General features: G+C 41.9%; 2 protein-coding genes across 5 annotated transcripts in view; one reads left to right on the top strand and one right to left on the bottom strand.

The window, feature by feature from the left end:
- The window catches only part of CRIM1 (cysteine rich transmembrane BMP regulator 1), a 187292-nt gene extending 183284 nt beyond the window's left edge, over positions 1-4008 (top strand). For both annotated transcript variants that reach the window (XM_072937932.1, XM_072937931.1), the window contains 2 exons: positions 87-277; positions 1567-4008. In XM_072937932.1, coding sequence (XP_072794033.1) covers positions 87-277; positions 1567-1743 — 368 coding nt within the window. In that variant the 3' untranslated portion in view covers positions 1744-4008. The remainder of the gene's footprint in view (positions 1-86; positions 278-1566) is intronic.
- FEZ2 (fasciculation and elongation protein zeta 2) overlaps positions 1-14885 on the bottom strand; it is a 51776-nt gene that overhangs the window by 7337 nt on the left and 29554 nt on the right. The window contains exons 6-10 of one of the 3 annotated variants that reach the window (XR_012059124.1): positions 13779-13859; positions 11558-11633; positions 8656-8721; positions 5244-6186; positions 4343-4446 (exon numbers count right to left, since the gene is read on the bottom strand). Coding sequence is in view for 2 of the 3 variants with exons in the window: in XM_072937933.1 (XP_072794034.1) it covers positions 6170-6186; positions 8656-8721; positions 11558-11633; positions 13779-13859 (240 nt within the window). In the remaining variant the exon portion in view is untranslated. Of the gene's footprint in view, positions 1-4342; positions 4447-5214; positions 6187-8655; positions 8722-11557; positions 11634-13778; positions 13860-14885 lie in introns of those variants that run through there. The other 2 variants (XM_072937933.1, XM_006215533.4) reach the window with 2 other exon arrangements.

The following is a 14885-nucleotide window of genomic DNA, read 5'->3' as shown; positions in this document are numbered from 1 at the left end:
TAAAACCATTTGCTGATCTCTATTTGCGATGTAAGTAAAATAATCCTGGTGTAGGTAGTAAATGCTTGTAATTTTTTTTCTCCTAGACGTGGGTCACCTGCAGGTGGATTACAGGGAGAACAACAGGCAGCACTCAGGAGAAGACTCCTCGCTGGACTCCATTGTCTCGGTTGTGGTTCCCCTCGTAATAGGCCTCTCCATTATAATAGCATTCCTGCTCATCAATCAGAAGAAACAGTGGATACCACTGCTTTGCTGGTATCGAACACCAACTAAGGTATTGTCCTGACACAGGTTCAGCCTCTTGAACGATCAAACCAGGAGAGCTTGCGTGCTTATTAGATCTCCTTCCATTGCTTGATGTCTGCCCTTTCAGCCAGTCGCTCTTCATAGCCTCAAACGCACATCTGGCGGTGCTGATCAGATGCACAGTAGGTGCCCAGGGCTGGATCAATCACTGGATGAATTTTTCATCATCCACTGATTAATGAATCCTGACCTTTCACAGATCCAGTTTCCTAGACTTAAAGTTTTCTAATAAGGAAATGCTCTTGGAGTAATTTCTAAGTCACTGTTTATATTAAAAATTAAAACTTGGTATTTCTCACTCAGTTGTCACCCTAGAATTGAGAGAGAGGGAAAAAATCACAAGGGTAGGGAGACATCAGGAGAGGGCAAGAGGAGGGCTAGCAGCCATGAGGATTGTACAAAAGTCCAAAGAACAGGAAGACGTGATAGAGGCAAGCAGAAAGGGGAAAGGCAGCCCGAGATGAAGAGATTGTGTACGGTGATTCCAGACAAGGTGGAGAGAGGCAGGTTCATACTGAGAGGGAAAGAATACATATTTGTTGTCGATACATTCAGAGGGCCTTAATCTGCCTATTTTAAAAGAATTCATTTTCATGAGAGAAATTAAATCAATTCTTTCCAACACTAATTCTACCTTTTGCAGTTTGGTTTTTACTACAGAAAAAAAAATCATATAACCTTAAGAATTTAAAACAGCCAATTTATCATTCAGATAACTTCACATAAAATTCCTGTCAGATGGTGATCTTGCCTCTGGGCTGGGCACAGATGAGGTCAGGACACAGTCCCCACCATGCAGAACTGGAAGGAAAGCCACTCCTAGTGTGTGGGAGACGGGCTGGCCACCCTGGGATGCTGGCTTTATAGCCTGAGTGATTCAGACTTGTCGGTTTATCTTAAAATCTGCCCATCTGGTACTTTTTCCTCTCATCCTTCAACCCTCTTATGCACACTGGTCTATATACACTTCAAGGACTTGAAAATAATTGTCACTTCCATATTTTCTCAGGTCCTTCATCCCTTCCTGGTTTGACCTAATGTATTGACATTTAACCTTTAAACACAGTTTGTCAGTATCTCTCACGAGAAGTACAGTTGATTGCGAGAACAGGATGTAAGCCCCACGTAGTCTACCATAGCCTACCCCGGCCACGTGCTGTGAAGCTGTTGTCTCACTTGGAGGTACTAAATATCTGTTGATTGAAGGTACGTAAAGCAGCTAATTCTTTGTGGTTTTCTTCTTCCTCCCGTGAACAGCCTTCTTCCTTAAATAATCAGCTGGTATCTGTGGACTGCAAGAAAGGAACCCGAGTCCAGGTGGACAGTTCCCAGAGGATGCTGAGAATGGCGGAGCCAGACGCGAGATTCAGTGGCTTCTACAGCATGCAGAAACAGAACCACCTACAGGCAGACAATTTCTACCAAACAGTGTGAAGACAGGCAACCTGGATGAGGTTTTGAAAGACAGAAAACGACTAAATCTGCTCTTAACGGTAAACTAGAATTTGTGCACTTGCTTAGTGGATGGTATTGGATTGTGACTAGCTGTACAGCGCTGAGAACTCCCTGGGATGGGCTGTCGCCAGCAGTGTGCAGAACAAGCATTTCCACCCTTCCTCAAGAGAACTGACCAAGTGTTTTCTTAGAACCAAAGGTTTAAAAAGTTGCTAAGATGTATTTGCTTGTAATATAGCTGTAGAGATATTTGGGGGCGGGCTCAGTGAGTTTGGGGGGAAATGGGTGGGAGGGCGGTGTTAGGAAGACAAATTGGTCAGCTTGGCTCGGGGAGAAATCCGGTCAAATAAAAGTAGTCCCGTGGCCCGGAGGATTTTTCTTTCCCTGTTGCTCAGAGACTGCACTGGTCACTGCAATGCTCGGGCCTGAACGAGCAGGAAAACAAACAAAAAGAGGCCTTGAGATCCAGCTGCCATTACCTTAGCCGAGCAGACGCGCGCATCCGAGCCTCTGACAGCCACCCCAGGCCTAGAGCCACGCGTTTCTTTTCCAGACAGTCGCAGCTGCGGTAGGCGGTGAGGAAGCAAGAGAAGTGGGGTAGCGGCGTTTCTCTAAAGCGGGTGATTAAGGATATATACACAGTTACACTTTTTGCTGCTTTCTTTTTCTTCCAAGCCAGCCAGCCAGTTCCTAGCAGAGTCAGCCAGTGAACCCAAGACCCGAGTCATTTCTTGATGTGAGCACTGGAGCTTTCCTCACAGCAGCGTGGCAGGAAGGAGGAGGGGGTGAAGGGCACCAGGCATTCCCAGGGGCTATGCTTCCTTGTTTGCTGTTGCTTCGTTCTGTTCTCTCGTTGGTTGTTCATAGTTTTCATTGAAGCTCTAGCTTAAGAAGAAACTTTAAAAAAAAGACTGGGGATTTTTTTTTCCTTATTATATACTGATCCTACAAAATAGAAACTACTTCATTTTAATTGTATATTATTCAAGCACCTTTGTTGAAGCTCAAAAAAAATTATGCCTCTTTAAACTTTAGCAATTATAGGAATATTTATGTAACTATCTTATGCTTCAGAAAAACAAAAGTATTTGTGTGCATGTGTATATAATATATATATACATATATATTTATACACATACAATTTATGTTTTCCTGTTGAATGTATTTTTATGAGATTTTAACCAGAACAGACAAGCATTCCATATCAATGCTTTTGATCACTTACAAATTTTTGAATAACAAAATCTCATTCTACCTGCAGTTTAGTTAGGATGAGAGATGTGTGAGTGTGTGTGTGGGTGTAGGCATACGCCTTGAGCAGTCAGCATCGCATCTGCTATGGAGAAGGTATTCCTTTATTAAAATCTTCATTTGGATTTGCTTTCAGTTGGTTTTCAATTCGCTCACTGGCCAGAGACATTGATGGCAGTATTTCTGCATCCCTAATCAGCTCCTGGATTTTTTTTTTTTCAAACAACTGTTTGAAACAACTACTGGAATATTGTCCATAATAAGCTGGAAGTTTGTAGTTTGCCTCAGATATAACTGACTGTATACTATAGTGTTAACTTTTCAAACAGCTCTTAGCACTTTTATACTAATTACCCATTTGTTGCATTGATTTTTCTTTTAAAAATGCTTGTGAAAGACACAGATACCCCAGTATGCTTAATGTGAAAAGAAAATGTGTTCTGTTTTGTAAAGGAACTTTCAAGTATTGTTGTAAATACTTGGACAGAGGTTGCTGAACTTTAAAAAAAAATTAATTTATTATTATAATGACCTAATTTATTAATCTGAAGATTAACCATTTTTTTGTCTTAGAATATCAAAAAAAGGAAAAGAAAAAGGTGTTCTAGCTGTTTGCATCAAAGAAAAAAAGATTTATTATCAAGGGGCAATATTTTTATCTATTTCCAAAATTTGTTAATATGATGTTACCAAAATAGATTTACATCAGCCTGATTAGTATAATTTTTGGTTGACAATTAATCCATTCCTGGCATAAAAAGTCTATAAAAAAATTGTAAATGCTTGCTTTTTTGTTTTTCAATCATGGCCATATTATGAAAATACTAACAGGATTATAGGACAAGGTGTAAATTTTTTATTATTATTTTAAAGATATGATTTATCCTGAGTGCTGTATCTATTACTCTTTTACTTTGGTTCCTGTTGTGCTCTTGTAAAAGAAAAAATATAATTTCCTGAAGAATAAAATAGATCTATGGCACTTGGAGTGCACTGGAGTTCTACAGAATGTTTTGTTTTCTTCAAAAAAAAAAAAAAAAAAAACAAGGCTGTAAGAGGATTACCTGCAATTTGGTTCTTGGCAGCAAATAAACACTTTGAATCTAAATCATCCAATGTCACCTTGAAAAGGATTCCATGTCTAAGAAATGACTTATCGTCGTCAACGTTGTCAGTTCCATGAACCTCCAGCGTCACAAGCAGCCCTAGTGCTTCTCTCAGAAGGCAGGCTTTTCCCAAGGAATAACAGTGCCCCCCCCCAGCCCCTCATTCCTACCCTCAAATGTGTGGCACAGGTATGCTTGCTGTGAGGGAAACTTAAACCTACCTGTCGCTGGTCAGAAGTCAGAAATGTGCTCATCCTGTCACTGTAGCAAACTCATTCCTTGTGTAGGAGAAGGGTTGTGGTGGGAAACCCCTAGGGTTTTCCTGCTGAAGAAGAAAGAGTTTACCAAGCAAAATCCAGGAACATCATCAAAAGGGGACTTGGAGTTGAGTTGGTAGGAAAAAATATTTTTTCATCCACTTCAGATACACCAACTTTAAGAACTATGAACAGCACTGTTGAGTTTCAAAAAACATCTTTTCTGACTTTCATATGCCTCAAGTTGTGTTTCTTTCATTTAAGACAGTTTTTACAAATGCAGGTTAAATTATTAATATTAATTTTACTGTAGAAATACCCATCTTCAACAATTCAAGGGCAAGCGGCAAGTAAGTTCACTATAGAGTAAGACACTTAGCAAAAGGAGGAACCAGGTCAAGTTCCCCAGATCCCTAGAGAATGGCTGAAACGCCACGTTGATTGAACTCCAAACTCAGCCAGCGCCTTTGCAGCCCCGGTGTCCCAGTTCCTGAGCAGAGTGAGGAACGTGGACGGCTCCGTACGCCTGCAGCGGTTTACGTGGAATTTTTAAAGCCCCCGATAGCACATTCTATACAGACTCGAATTACACTTACGTCGTCAATGAGACGAGGCTGTTGGGAATGTCTCTCAGACCCAGAAAAAACAGGACCCCAGCAGCATCCCACACCAGCTTAGCACGATCTGGAAAAAGTCTCTCCTGCCCATGCTTAGCATTACAAGGCTACTCGAGATTTCACCAGCCCACACCCTAGTGATGGACAGACAGTGCGTGGAACAGTAAGGGGAGGAGCCCAGCACCATAATCAAACATCAAAACACCAAAAACTCGAAAATAAAAATAAAGCTCTCAAGCATTTATTACCTTTTTTTTTTCTCAACATTTATTAGATGGCATTGACTTGATTGGAACTGGCAAGTGTTTCATGACTACTGATGTATCCATGAGTAGCTGTTTCTAGAATTAGTACTTCAGGAAAACACACAGGCATGAATAGAATGTATCACAGTAACAGGAAATGGGAGATGCTGCAGCATACAATTTCTTAAGCACCTCAAAGGATATAAACTCCTTTTAAAGGACACTTCACAGACAAGTGAAATGAAATATTTAAACCTCTCAAACAAGATTCTAAAAGTGAATGGCATCTTAATGGTTAAGATTTGTGAACCACACAGCAACCTCAATCGAAATCAGTCATCTCCAACTGTGTCAATGTTTACTAAGTATTGAGCCAAAACAATGTGTTTTCTGGTTTCCTTTCTTCCAAGAACAGCCCGAGTTTTAAGTTTCTGTCTCTCTGGACAATACTGGTAGGTAATATTTATACTGACAATTCTCTTATAAAAATCAGTGTTGGTTCTTGCCATCACTGAAGAATAGCTATAGTATAAATCTCTCAGTGCTTTAATCTGGTTCTTGAATGAGTGCAGCTTAAATCTAGAAAGCCATAAAAACTCTAGTGCACATACTGTCAGTTAATGAAAAATATAACTGCACATGCATGATTAACATTGCTCCCCCTTACCCTACAAAGCTGTAGAAGAGTTTATAATTGTTAGTACTTAACAAAAAAAACCCATCTCTAGAATTCAAAATAGTGCTATGTTTCTCTTGGTTTAATATAAAGACTTGGAGAAGGCATGATCTAGTAATACTGAATCACAAACCCAAGTTCAGGTGTCCTGAGTGTCCCACAGCAGGAAGGTAATGGAAGCCAGCTTTCAGAGTAATGCTACAGGAAGTCTAGCTTGTAGTCCACGAAAGATAAAGCTGTTCTTGATGCTGCCCTATGTAGGACACAGAACTAGAGGAAGAAAAAGAGAACTTGTAAATAGAAATGTCTATTTTGTATGCATTTACACAAGATATATATATACACATACACACAAATACATTTTATATACATTTCACATGTATATAAAAACCCCATGAAGTAATGAGAACTAAATATTAATGCAAGGATCTACAGTAGCAATTTTGTTAAGGGTTTAAAAGGCTATATCCAGCAATGAAAAGTTCTCTCAAGACACATGTATTAGAATTGCCCAGAAATGAGATACCAAAAGGCCATGTCTCTTAGGGTCGCTATGGTGCTTAGAGATACAAGCCCATGTCGTCAGCTCTGTACCACGAGGCTCGTAACACAGCCAACAGCTTCCCTGGTGAAGTCAAAGGAAGGGATCCACACAGCAGCAACCAGAGACGCACTCCTGGCCTTTGATGTGGCCGCTGTAGGGCCAGGCTGGCCAGGGGCTCTATAGGGTAATGAAGCAGGAGGTGTGAGAAAGAGAAGCTTAAGGAACCCTACATCATCCATCCCATCTTTCTCTGGCCAAATGAGGCCACTTTTCTTCCTTCACTTCTCACCTTCCCATTAAAATTAAGGTGGTACATTTTGGCAGCTGAGCCATCATCACTGGCCTTGAAAACAGTAAGGAGAGAGTCCCATCGAGAGAGGAGCGGAGCTCTCCCTCCAGCAGTGCCATCTTCCCAGGCAATGTTCTGCTGGCCCCGAGGAAGAGAAACAGCTAAGGGCTGTGGGTTTCCAGGATGGGTGGAAAAGAGCAATGCAAATTGCCCTCCATCCTCACCTTCCCATGCACGTCCACACCTCAGAGCGTTACACTCCCCTCTAGGTTTCCTCGGGCTCCAGAGCCACCCTTCAGCCTGGACCCCAGCTTCTTTTCCACCCAGCCCTCAAGACACAAAGCAAGACGAAACCACGCCACGTGCACACAAGCAACTCGCCAGCAGCAAGGACGGTCTAGCTGGACGGGGGCTGGAAGGCGGGAGCCGAGCTGGGGGAGCGCTGCCTCCTCGGGGCACGTGGTGCAGGGCCAGTGATAGTCCCAGGTTTTCAGGGAGAAAAGTAAAAATCCCTTCCCCCTGGAGCACTCTGTTCTCTGGGTCATAAAATGCTTCCACGCAGCCCAGTGATAAAACAGCTAGAGAATGCTTCGAAGCTTCTACTATCTCTGGCCCTCATGCCAGTGCGCTGGGGACCCACCATAATCAAAAATGAAGACATGTTCTTTATGTGCATCTCATTCCTGAGTCACATCTAGGAAGAACAAACCTCAGAACAATCCAGCTTTCATACCAAAGCTAGCACAACACAAAAGCAAACAAAGATGTCAACTTTGGTTTCTTTGGTTCATTGTTTGTTTTTTGTTTTTGTTTTTTAATTTCATAATGCAATAGGGAGAAAAAGCTCTCCAACAGAAAAACACAGCTTATTAAAAAAAACAGTACTGTTAGTTTAGCCTTTTCTGCATCAGCCTCCTCGTGGTTGGCTCCCCGTCAGGTCTCTTGCAGGTGAGCCTTAGGACTATTCCCTTCGTGCTCCTGGCTACGCTAGCATTCCCTCTATGGATCTAAGACCGAAGAAAAGCACCCCCTCACCCCCACCTGCATTATCTCACGTCTCAGAAATCCCAGCCTTCCGTCCAGCTAGCAACTCCTGATGGAGAAGAGAGAACCCAAGAAGACGCGTGTTCCCAGAGGTCTGCCCTCAAACCTGTATCAAACTCTACACGATGTGTTTTTGGATGCTTTGAAAATTTGTCGCCTTAAAAACTGCCACTTTTCAAGAAATAATTTCATTGAAAACTGTAAGTTTTGCATATATTATTCAGTCCCTCTTTTATCATCCAAATTTTGTTCTTTCCTCGGCAAAGGAAGTGATCTCATCAAAGTCTCAAATGCTCTGCTTCATCCTACTACTCCCAGCCTGTGCGATCTTGATCTTGCTCCTAAGATTTACAGCCCATTTTTTCACTGCCCTGGCTTCATGGAAAGTCCGTCCTTTTCCCTTTTCTCCCTCCCCTCCCAGTCCCTTACCCTAGTCCTGATCATAGTCCCTCTGGGACTGTTCACTGATTTGACTGTCCCCTCCTTCATCCACCCTTCTCCTTCTCTTGTCCCCAGGGTGGCAGAGGCCACCTTTCTCAAGCCCTCCCAGTGTCCACACCTGAGACTCACAGAATTACAGCAGTATCTCCATACTACTTCTTCCACTGCCTTCCTCAATCTTTGTAATCTAGCTCTGGAGATTACTTCCAGCCCAGGACCTCAAATAAAAATAACATTGTATATAACCACGCTTTATAATGTTGGGAGTGTAAGTCACGTTATATCTATCCTCACCCTGCAAAATAAGAGGAATAAAAATTGTGCACATGGAAGTTACTTTTTTAATCTATTAGCAAGACGATACATTTATCGACTAATCAGAACTTCCAAACTTTTGCACACACACTATGCTACAGCTCACCTTTCAGGATATAATCAGTTAACAAGCTCGGAACTTTTTCACTGTCCTCTCTCATGGCACGAAGAACTGCAAAATAAAGAAGAAAGAAAAGGCAACACTTTCAAATTCAGGGCATTTCAATCATTGCAACTTTAATATTAATTACGTGGTGTAACCAAGTCACGCAAACTGATTATTTTCTGGGTAAGAGACCACAAACTGCTGATGTTCAAGAATCTGTTACAGGTGAATGTGTCCTTAATCAGCCAAGACTCACCCCAGCTACCTCCGCACATTTCCCTGGCTTAAAGTTGCTAAACAGTGGAGGCAGGAAAGAGGGAACTGGGTTATGTACACACAGCCTCAGTTTTGTCGCCACAAATACCGGCAAGCGGGTTACCACAACGCGCACTTCTCTGAGCTCAGGGGAACAGGAAGACCCGGGGCCGCAGCCCTCATGAGCTGGAGACATTTCCGGGTAAATGAAGAGTTAGCTGTACACTCTCCAAGGAGCAATCTGTCGGCCTTCTTGGAAACTTCAGGAAAAAACCAGAATGAAGAACAGACTTCCATGAAGCAAGCTGCCTGGCAGGCTGCCTGCTCCCGAGACTCCGGAGGGCCTGGGCGATGCAGCCTCACCCCAAACAGAATCTCTGACAATTTGATCTCCAAGCAAAGACAAAACAGAAGACACAGCTCCTGTTATCAGCGGTTTAAAAACACCCAGACCGCCCAGGTTCAGATGCTCTCACGAGGAACACTGCCCTCTCCCAGTGGCTGCAGCGCAAGCTCTCTCCAGAGCACCCTGGGGAAAGGCCTCCCTACTTCCCCCGGACGTAGACCAGGCGGCCTAGCGTAACTGTCAAACCAGCCTTCCTGCATGTGAACCCCGGCCCTGCCGCCTCCTGGCAGTGGGACTTTGAGCACGTTACTTAACCACTCAGGGCACCCCGTTCCTCATCTGTAAAATGAGAATAATCATTAGATGTGTCACACAAAGGTTTGTTGTGAGTATTAAGTTACTAATTCAGATATAAAGGACTTAAAACACTGCCTGGCACATAATATATGCTACGGAAGCATTACCATCCCTATTAACACAACTACTAGTACACGAATTCTCACTCCTATCATCATTACACCTCCAATAGCTCTTACAAGGAAAGCACATCTGAATGCTGACCATCTCCCCGGGGCTTCCCTGCTGGCTAACATCTATCTATAGGTACAGGTGGCTCAGATCCTCCCCAAAGTTTTCAGGAGATAACCACTTTTTCTTAACCTTCCAAAGTAAAGGTCATCCTTCCACCTAATGCCTTCACAATGATCCCATCCTCACAACTAAATTAACTGGGACACACGTTCACACACCCTACACGTGTGCTCACCCCAAAATCCACGTTTACACATCCTACACGTGTGCACCCCAAAATTCCAAACTGTGTCAGTCTACAAAGACATCATCTAAGAACCGGCCGAGGACGTTTTGATGTGGGAACCATTATGACTTTGGTTCGGCTAAGGACAGGTTTGTCCTTGATCGGAAAAGCTGAGGTCCCTGAGTAATTCCTGGCTTCTAGGCAATATTATGCCCCCTTCTTAGAGGGATACTATGTTTGGTATTTCTGCTTCCAATCGTGTTCTAGATTCGTTTTCAGTTCTTCATAAAATCACATACCAAAAGCCAGCATTATTACAAAGAACGATGGACTGAGAAGTACGAGATGCAGCCCTGGAGCTGACCATTCCCCTGTGTGATCTTGGACACTCAGCTTCGTGAGTTCTTTCCGAAAAGCAGAGGGCTGGCCTCCCAGTTAATCTCTTCATTCCTTATTTTAGACAGGCTGGCATTGCGTTAAGTATAAAATGTTTCAAAAAGTACTGTTCCCCAGAGAAAAAAAATAAAAGCCTCAGGTGAGCAGGCAGGCAGCTTGCAAACAGGACACACTTCTTTCCTCGTGCCCCCTGACCCACACCTCCACACTTTCGATTTCCAAAATCAGTATCAGCATCAACACCCACTCATGTGATGCTCTCATTCAGCTCTCTTTAATTAATACTTATCACAAACTGTTACAATCAGAAAGATCAGCAAATTCAATCCCTTCAAAAAAAAGACGAGGCTGAGTGACTGGCTCACCCCAAATCACACATACATTAATTTATTTACTATGAGGTAAACAGAACAAATATTGTCATCCTCACTTTTCACTGTGACCACGAGAGGGTAAATGACTTCCAAGTACATCCCTGTAAACAAGAGGGACGGAATCGGAATCCAGCGCTCCTTTCTGGCTATCACAAATATATATTATATTGAATGTCTCTGAAGTCCAGCAAATTATTTTGAAATGCAAGCCCTTTGAAAGTGAAGTTATTTTTGTCTGCTTTGTTCACAGAAGTATCCCAAGTGCCCAGGATGTGGCCTGGCACAGAGTAGGCCTTCATTAAATATTTACTGAATGAATGTTCTTAAAATATTACTATCAATTTATGTTCTACCTGTAACTACCTACCTGGGGGGTCTAAGTTCCTAAGAAAGCAGTGTTTCAGGCCATACTGCTCCTCAGTCTCTCCTATTGAGTTACTGACAGTCATACTGATACAAGATCCACAAGGAACTTTATGTTTGAGAACATAACCATTTATCAATAAAGAGGTGATGGAAAATTAAGTTACATTTTTCCCCCCAAGATTTCAACTTGTAATTTTTCTTTTTTTTTACCTTTCGAAAAACAGAAAAAAATAAAATCAACACAGATTTAGTGTTGTGTTTGTTGTCACTACCATTTATGGTTTCATTCTTTACTATCCTAAATTGACAAAAACAACACAATAACAGCAACAAACCCAGCCAACTAAAATTAGTATTTAGGATCAGCAAAAGTAAATAAAGTAACAGTTTACTTTTGTCTTTGCTTACTTTTCGTTAATATTTGAAGGTCCTCAACAGATGGCGGTCCGTTTTTTTTCTCATAAGGAATGACCGTTGTCAAGTACTGTCAAGTTAAAAAAAAAAAAGTCACTTAAATCTGAATTACCTTTTCTGCAAAAATCTGATATAGTTACTAGGTCTGTTTTACAAGGTGACATGAGTCACTTCATAATGAACACAGGTATCTTACTATCTCAAATGGAGCTCACTGCTTTGCCCACCACTATCTCATACAAGCCGAGTGTTTACATAAATATCCATTTTTTCGCCTTTCAGTTATTGAAAATTTCACAGGAGTAGGTCTGAGTGTTATCTGTCCAATTTGTTCATTTTTAAAGTGAAGTCTTATCTAACCTCCTTGCATATTTCAACACATTTTAAAAATGGTAATTTAAACTAAAAACAACCATTCTGCATAACAAAACAGTTCCCCACAGTCAAATAGTTCTGTTTCAGATCACTTCTGGTTGAATAAAATAGTCACATGAAAAACTTGATAACTTTAAAAATGCAGACCAGCCTTCTCCTGAAGCTAACAAAGACACTTACCTAAATGATTTTAGAGGTGTATTACTATTATGATTTTAAATTATTGTGTTAAGTAGTTATAAATGTTTAAAGGTATTAAAGGAGAAAGTGAAAGGAGAGAATGGCCTATTGATGAAAATTCATGTCTGATATTGAGACATACTGCCTAGTTTGCTACTGTAAATGTTCAAAAACATCAGTTATGTCCTATAACTACGTCTCATGAAAGCATAATCTAAAAATTATTGTCCAGATTCTCCTATTCTGGCCACTCCATCAAAAAATGTAGAGTTCAGTGCAGCCTGCACATGCTTATCTAGAGATGACTGGATGTCACTTGGCATCTCTCCGGACCCACCCATTACTTAGCCCCTGCCCTGATCTCAGCTCTGTTCCTCATCTGCTTGGAGTAATTTCATCCCACTCAAAAAAAAAAAAAAAAAAAAAACCAGAATAGCTCAACAATAACTGGTTCCAATGAACTGTTCAATCTTTAGGAAACTTAAGTTCCACCTTCTTTTTGGTGTGAGCTTCTCCACGGTGATGCCATTTGTAGAACTGAGTAGGTTTCTTTGTCAAGAATACCCAAGATGCTACTAACGAGCCCTCCTGGGGCCCCGCTGATAGCACGCCCGTCGGGCAACCCGGAGAAGCATCAGGCAGCCACGTCTTGGCACGCACGCTGCCTGGCCACACGTCCAGGCCTTCCCGCCCCGCTCCCGCGTGCTGGGTCAGTTTGGAAGATATTCTGCTATCCTGTGGGCTTGAGAGAGGTGAGAGGCACCAGAATAAAATAAAAACTCAACCTTCATGGAGCTCACTTACGAGCTGCAAGTATCAGTGTGAAGGATCATTTAAAGTCAGTTTTTTCCCTTCCTGAGTAACACAGAACCACCTGCAGTAAAAACCTAGGCTCAAATGCCTTCTGCTGGTTAGTGCCCGCCAGCTACACTCTGCACACTCTCCCAGTCCTCACATAAGAACTAAATTGAAGAGTTTTCTTTTTGAAGTGAAAGTTTCAAGTTGTGAACAGTAATTGAAGGACACTCAGTGTAGATGTGCCTCCCCCGTCCGTGACACTCCCTAAAGCATTCAAAAAATGTTAATAAAGAGTAAACTGCTACACATTTGACTGTATGTTTAGACCCATGTATGATTCTGTATAAATAATGTCTCGTGCCTCATTCAGCAGACAACTGAGTTTGCTGACCACATGATTCACCTTCAAAACATAAATTTCATTTAAAAATAGGTAAGGTGTACTCTATAGAACTCTAGTCTAAAAGAGACCAACACCTGGCATTCTTCCCCCCCAAAAGAGTTTGTTTCTCAGACCTTAAGAGTTAGAGTAGCACATTCTAGTTCAGTTATTTTTACAATTTATATTCTGTACATGCAATTCATTAAGTCAATATGTTAATATTGACTTGTTTAAAGGTAAGGGTGAAATACAGAGCTCTAAAACATGTATTAAGAATGCATTTAGTCTCTTGTGCACTTTGAAAAATGCTTTTTTAAAGGGAAATTCTATGCATTATCAAGGCTATAAATATAATGAACTTCTGTTTCCCTCTTTTAAGCAATAGTCTCAGTACATTAGTGAAACTGCCAGTTTTCAGGACCTTCACTTACGCAGAGAATGAAAAAGCAGAGAATGAGGAAAATAAGGATAACCGAGCACCTGTTTCTCTCCACCTGAATTTCCAAAGGTGTGGCGGAGGCCATTCTGAATGACATTTGAGATCCCTTCCATGCTGAAGCGCTAAAGGCAGCAATATACGGCCCGGAAGAAAAGGACAGAGAAAGAAGTTCAGAGACTATTAGTAAGAATGTACCATGATGACTTATGTGCCCAAGAGGCAAGCAGTTAGAAAATGCCACTACTCATTCAGATAAAGCAGACAACATCATGCTGTTTTCAAATGCTTTGGCTTCCATTTCTTTGCAAGTCAAATGCAAAGGCAACTACTTTTATGCTACTATATTCATGAGGATCTTTCCTGATGTAGCTGATAAATCTGCCCCATCGTAAACACTGTAAGTTGTACACATGCTTGTTTTATGCAACATTTACCACATACACTTTAAGATACCTTTTGATATTGTTTACCTACATTTTTTCAAGTCTGAAAACTTTACACTAACAGGATGCATATTTTCAGTCTAAGTTTGCATATTTCTACTAGAAGTTTAGAGAACATTAACATCACATTTGGCAAATGAAAGTGCTGTTACTCGGAGAGCTGAAGACTGCTTCCCACTTGCTCTCCAGGCCACCTGCCATCGCCGTGGTGCAGATGCGAACTGGAGAGCACAGATGCCTCCTGGAGAGCAGACTGGACCCCGTGTGCCAGCGAGGCCCCCCAAGACTTCTGCAGACTTTGCCATTCTGTCTCTAGGAAACAATTCTCGCTTCCTTCTCCCAGCAACCTCCAAGACTTCCTAGAATTCATCGCACTGGAAAGGGTGTATTGTTCTCCTACACTCCTCAGTTTGACTTGTACCCAGTCTACGACGTCATCAGACAGTGAAGAGAGGCCAGTGGCACCTCTGTGGCTGCTGAGTCAAAGGACCTGGACAGATCCTCTTACAGCATGACTAGTCAAGCGCCAGGGCATTCTGAAAAGGAAGTTCAGTCCTGATTCACAGGATGGTTCCTTCCCCGGGAATTTTATAGGGGTGGTTTGAATCAGCAAACATACTGAAGGAGTCAACATAAAGAATAGTTTACCAGCCCCTAAGGAACAGAAAAGAGGAAACCAAGGTGATGGTCTCTGCCCTCAAGAAA

The sequence above is a fragment of the Vicugna pacos genome, chromosome 15, assembly GCF_048564905.1.
Source record: "Vicugna pacos chromosome 15, VicPac4, whole genome shotgun sequence".
NCBI lineage: Eukaryota > Metazoa > Chordata > Mammalia > Artiodactyla > Camelidae > Vicugna > Vicugna pacos.
This window is presented reverse-complemented; position numbering and strand designations above follow the sequence as displayed.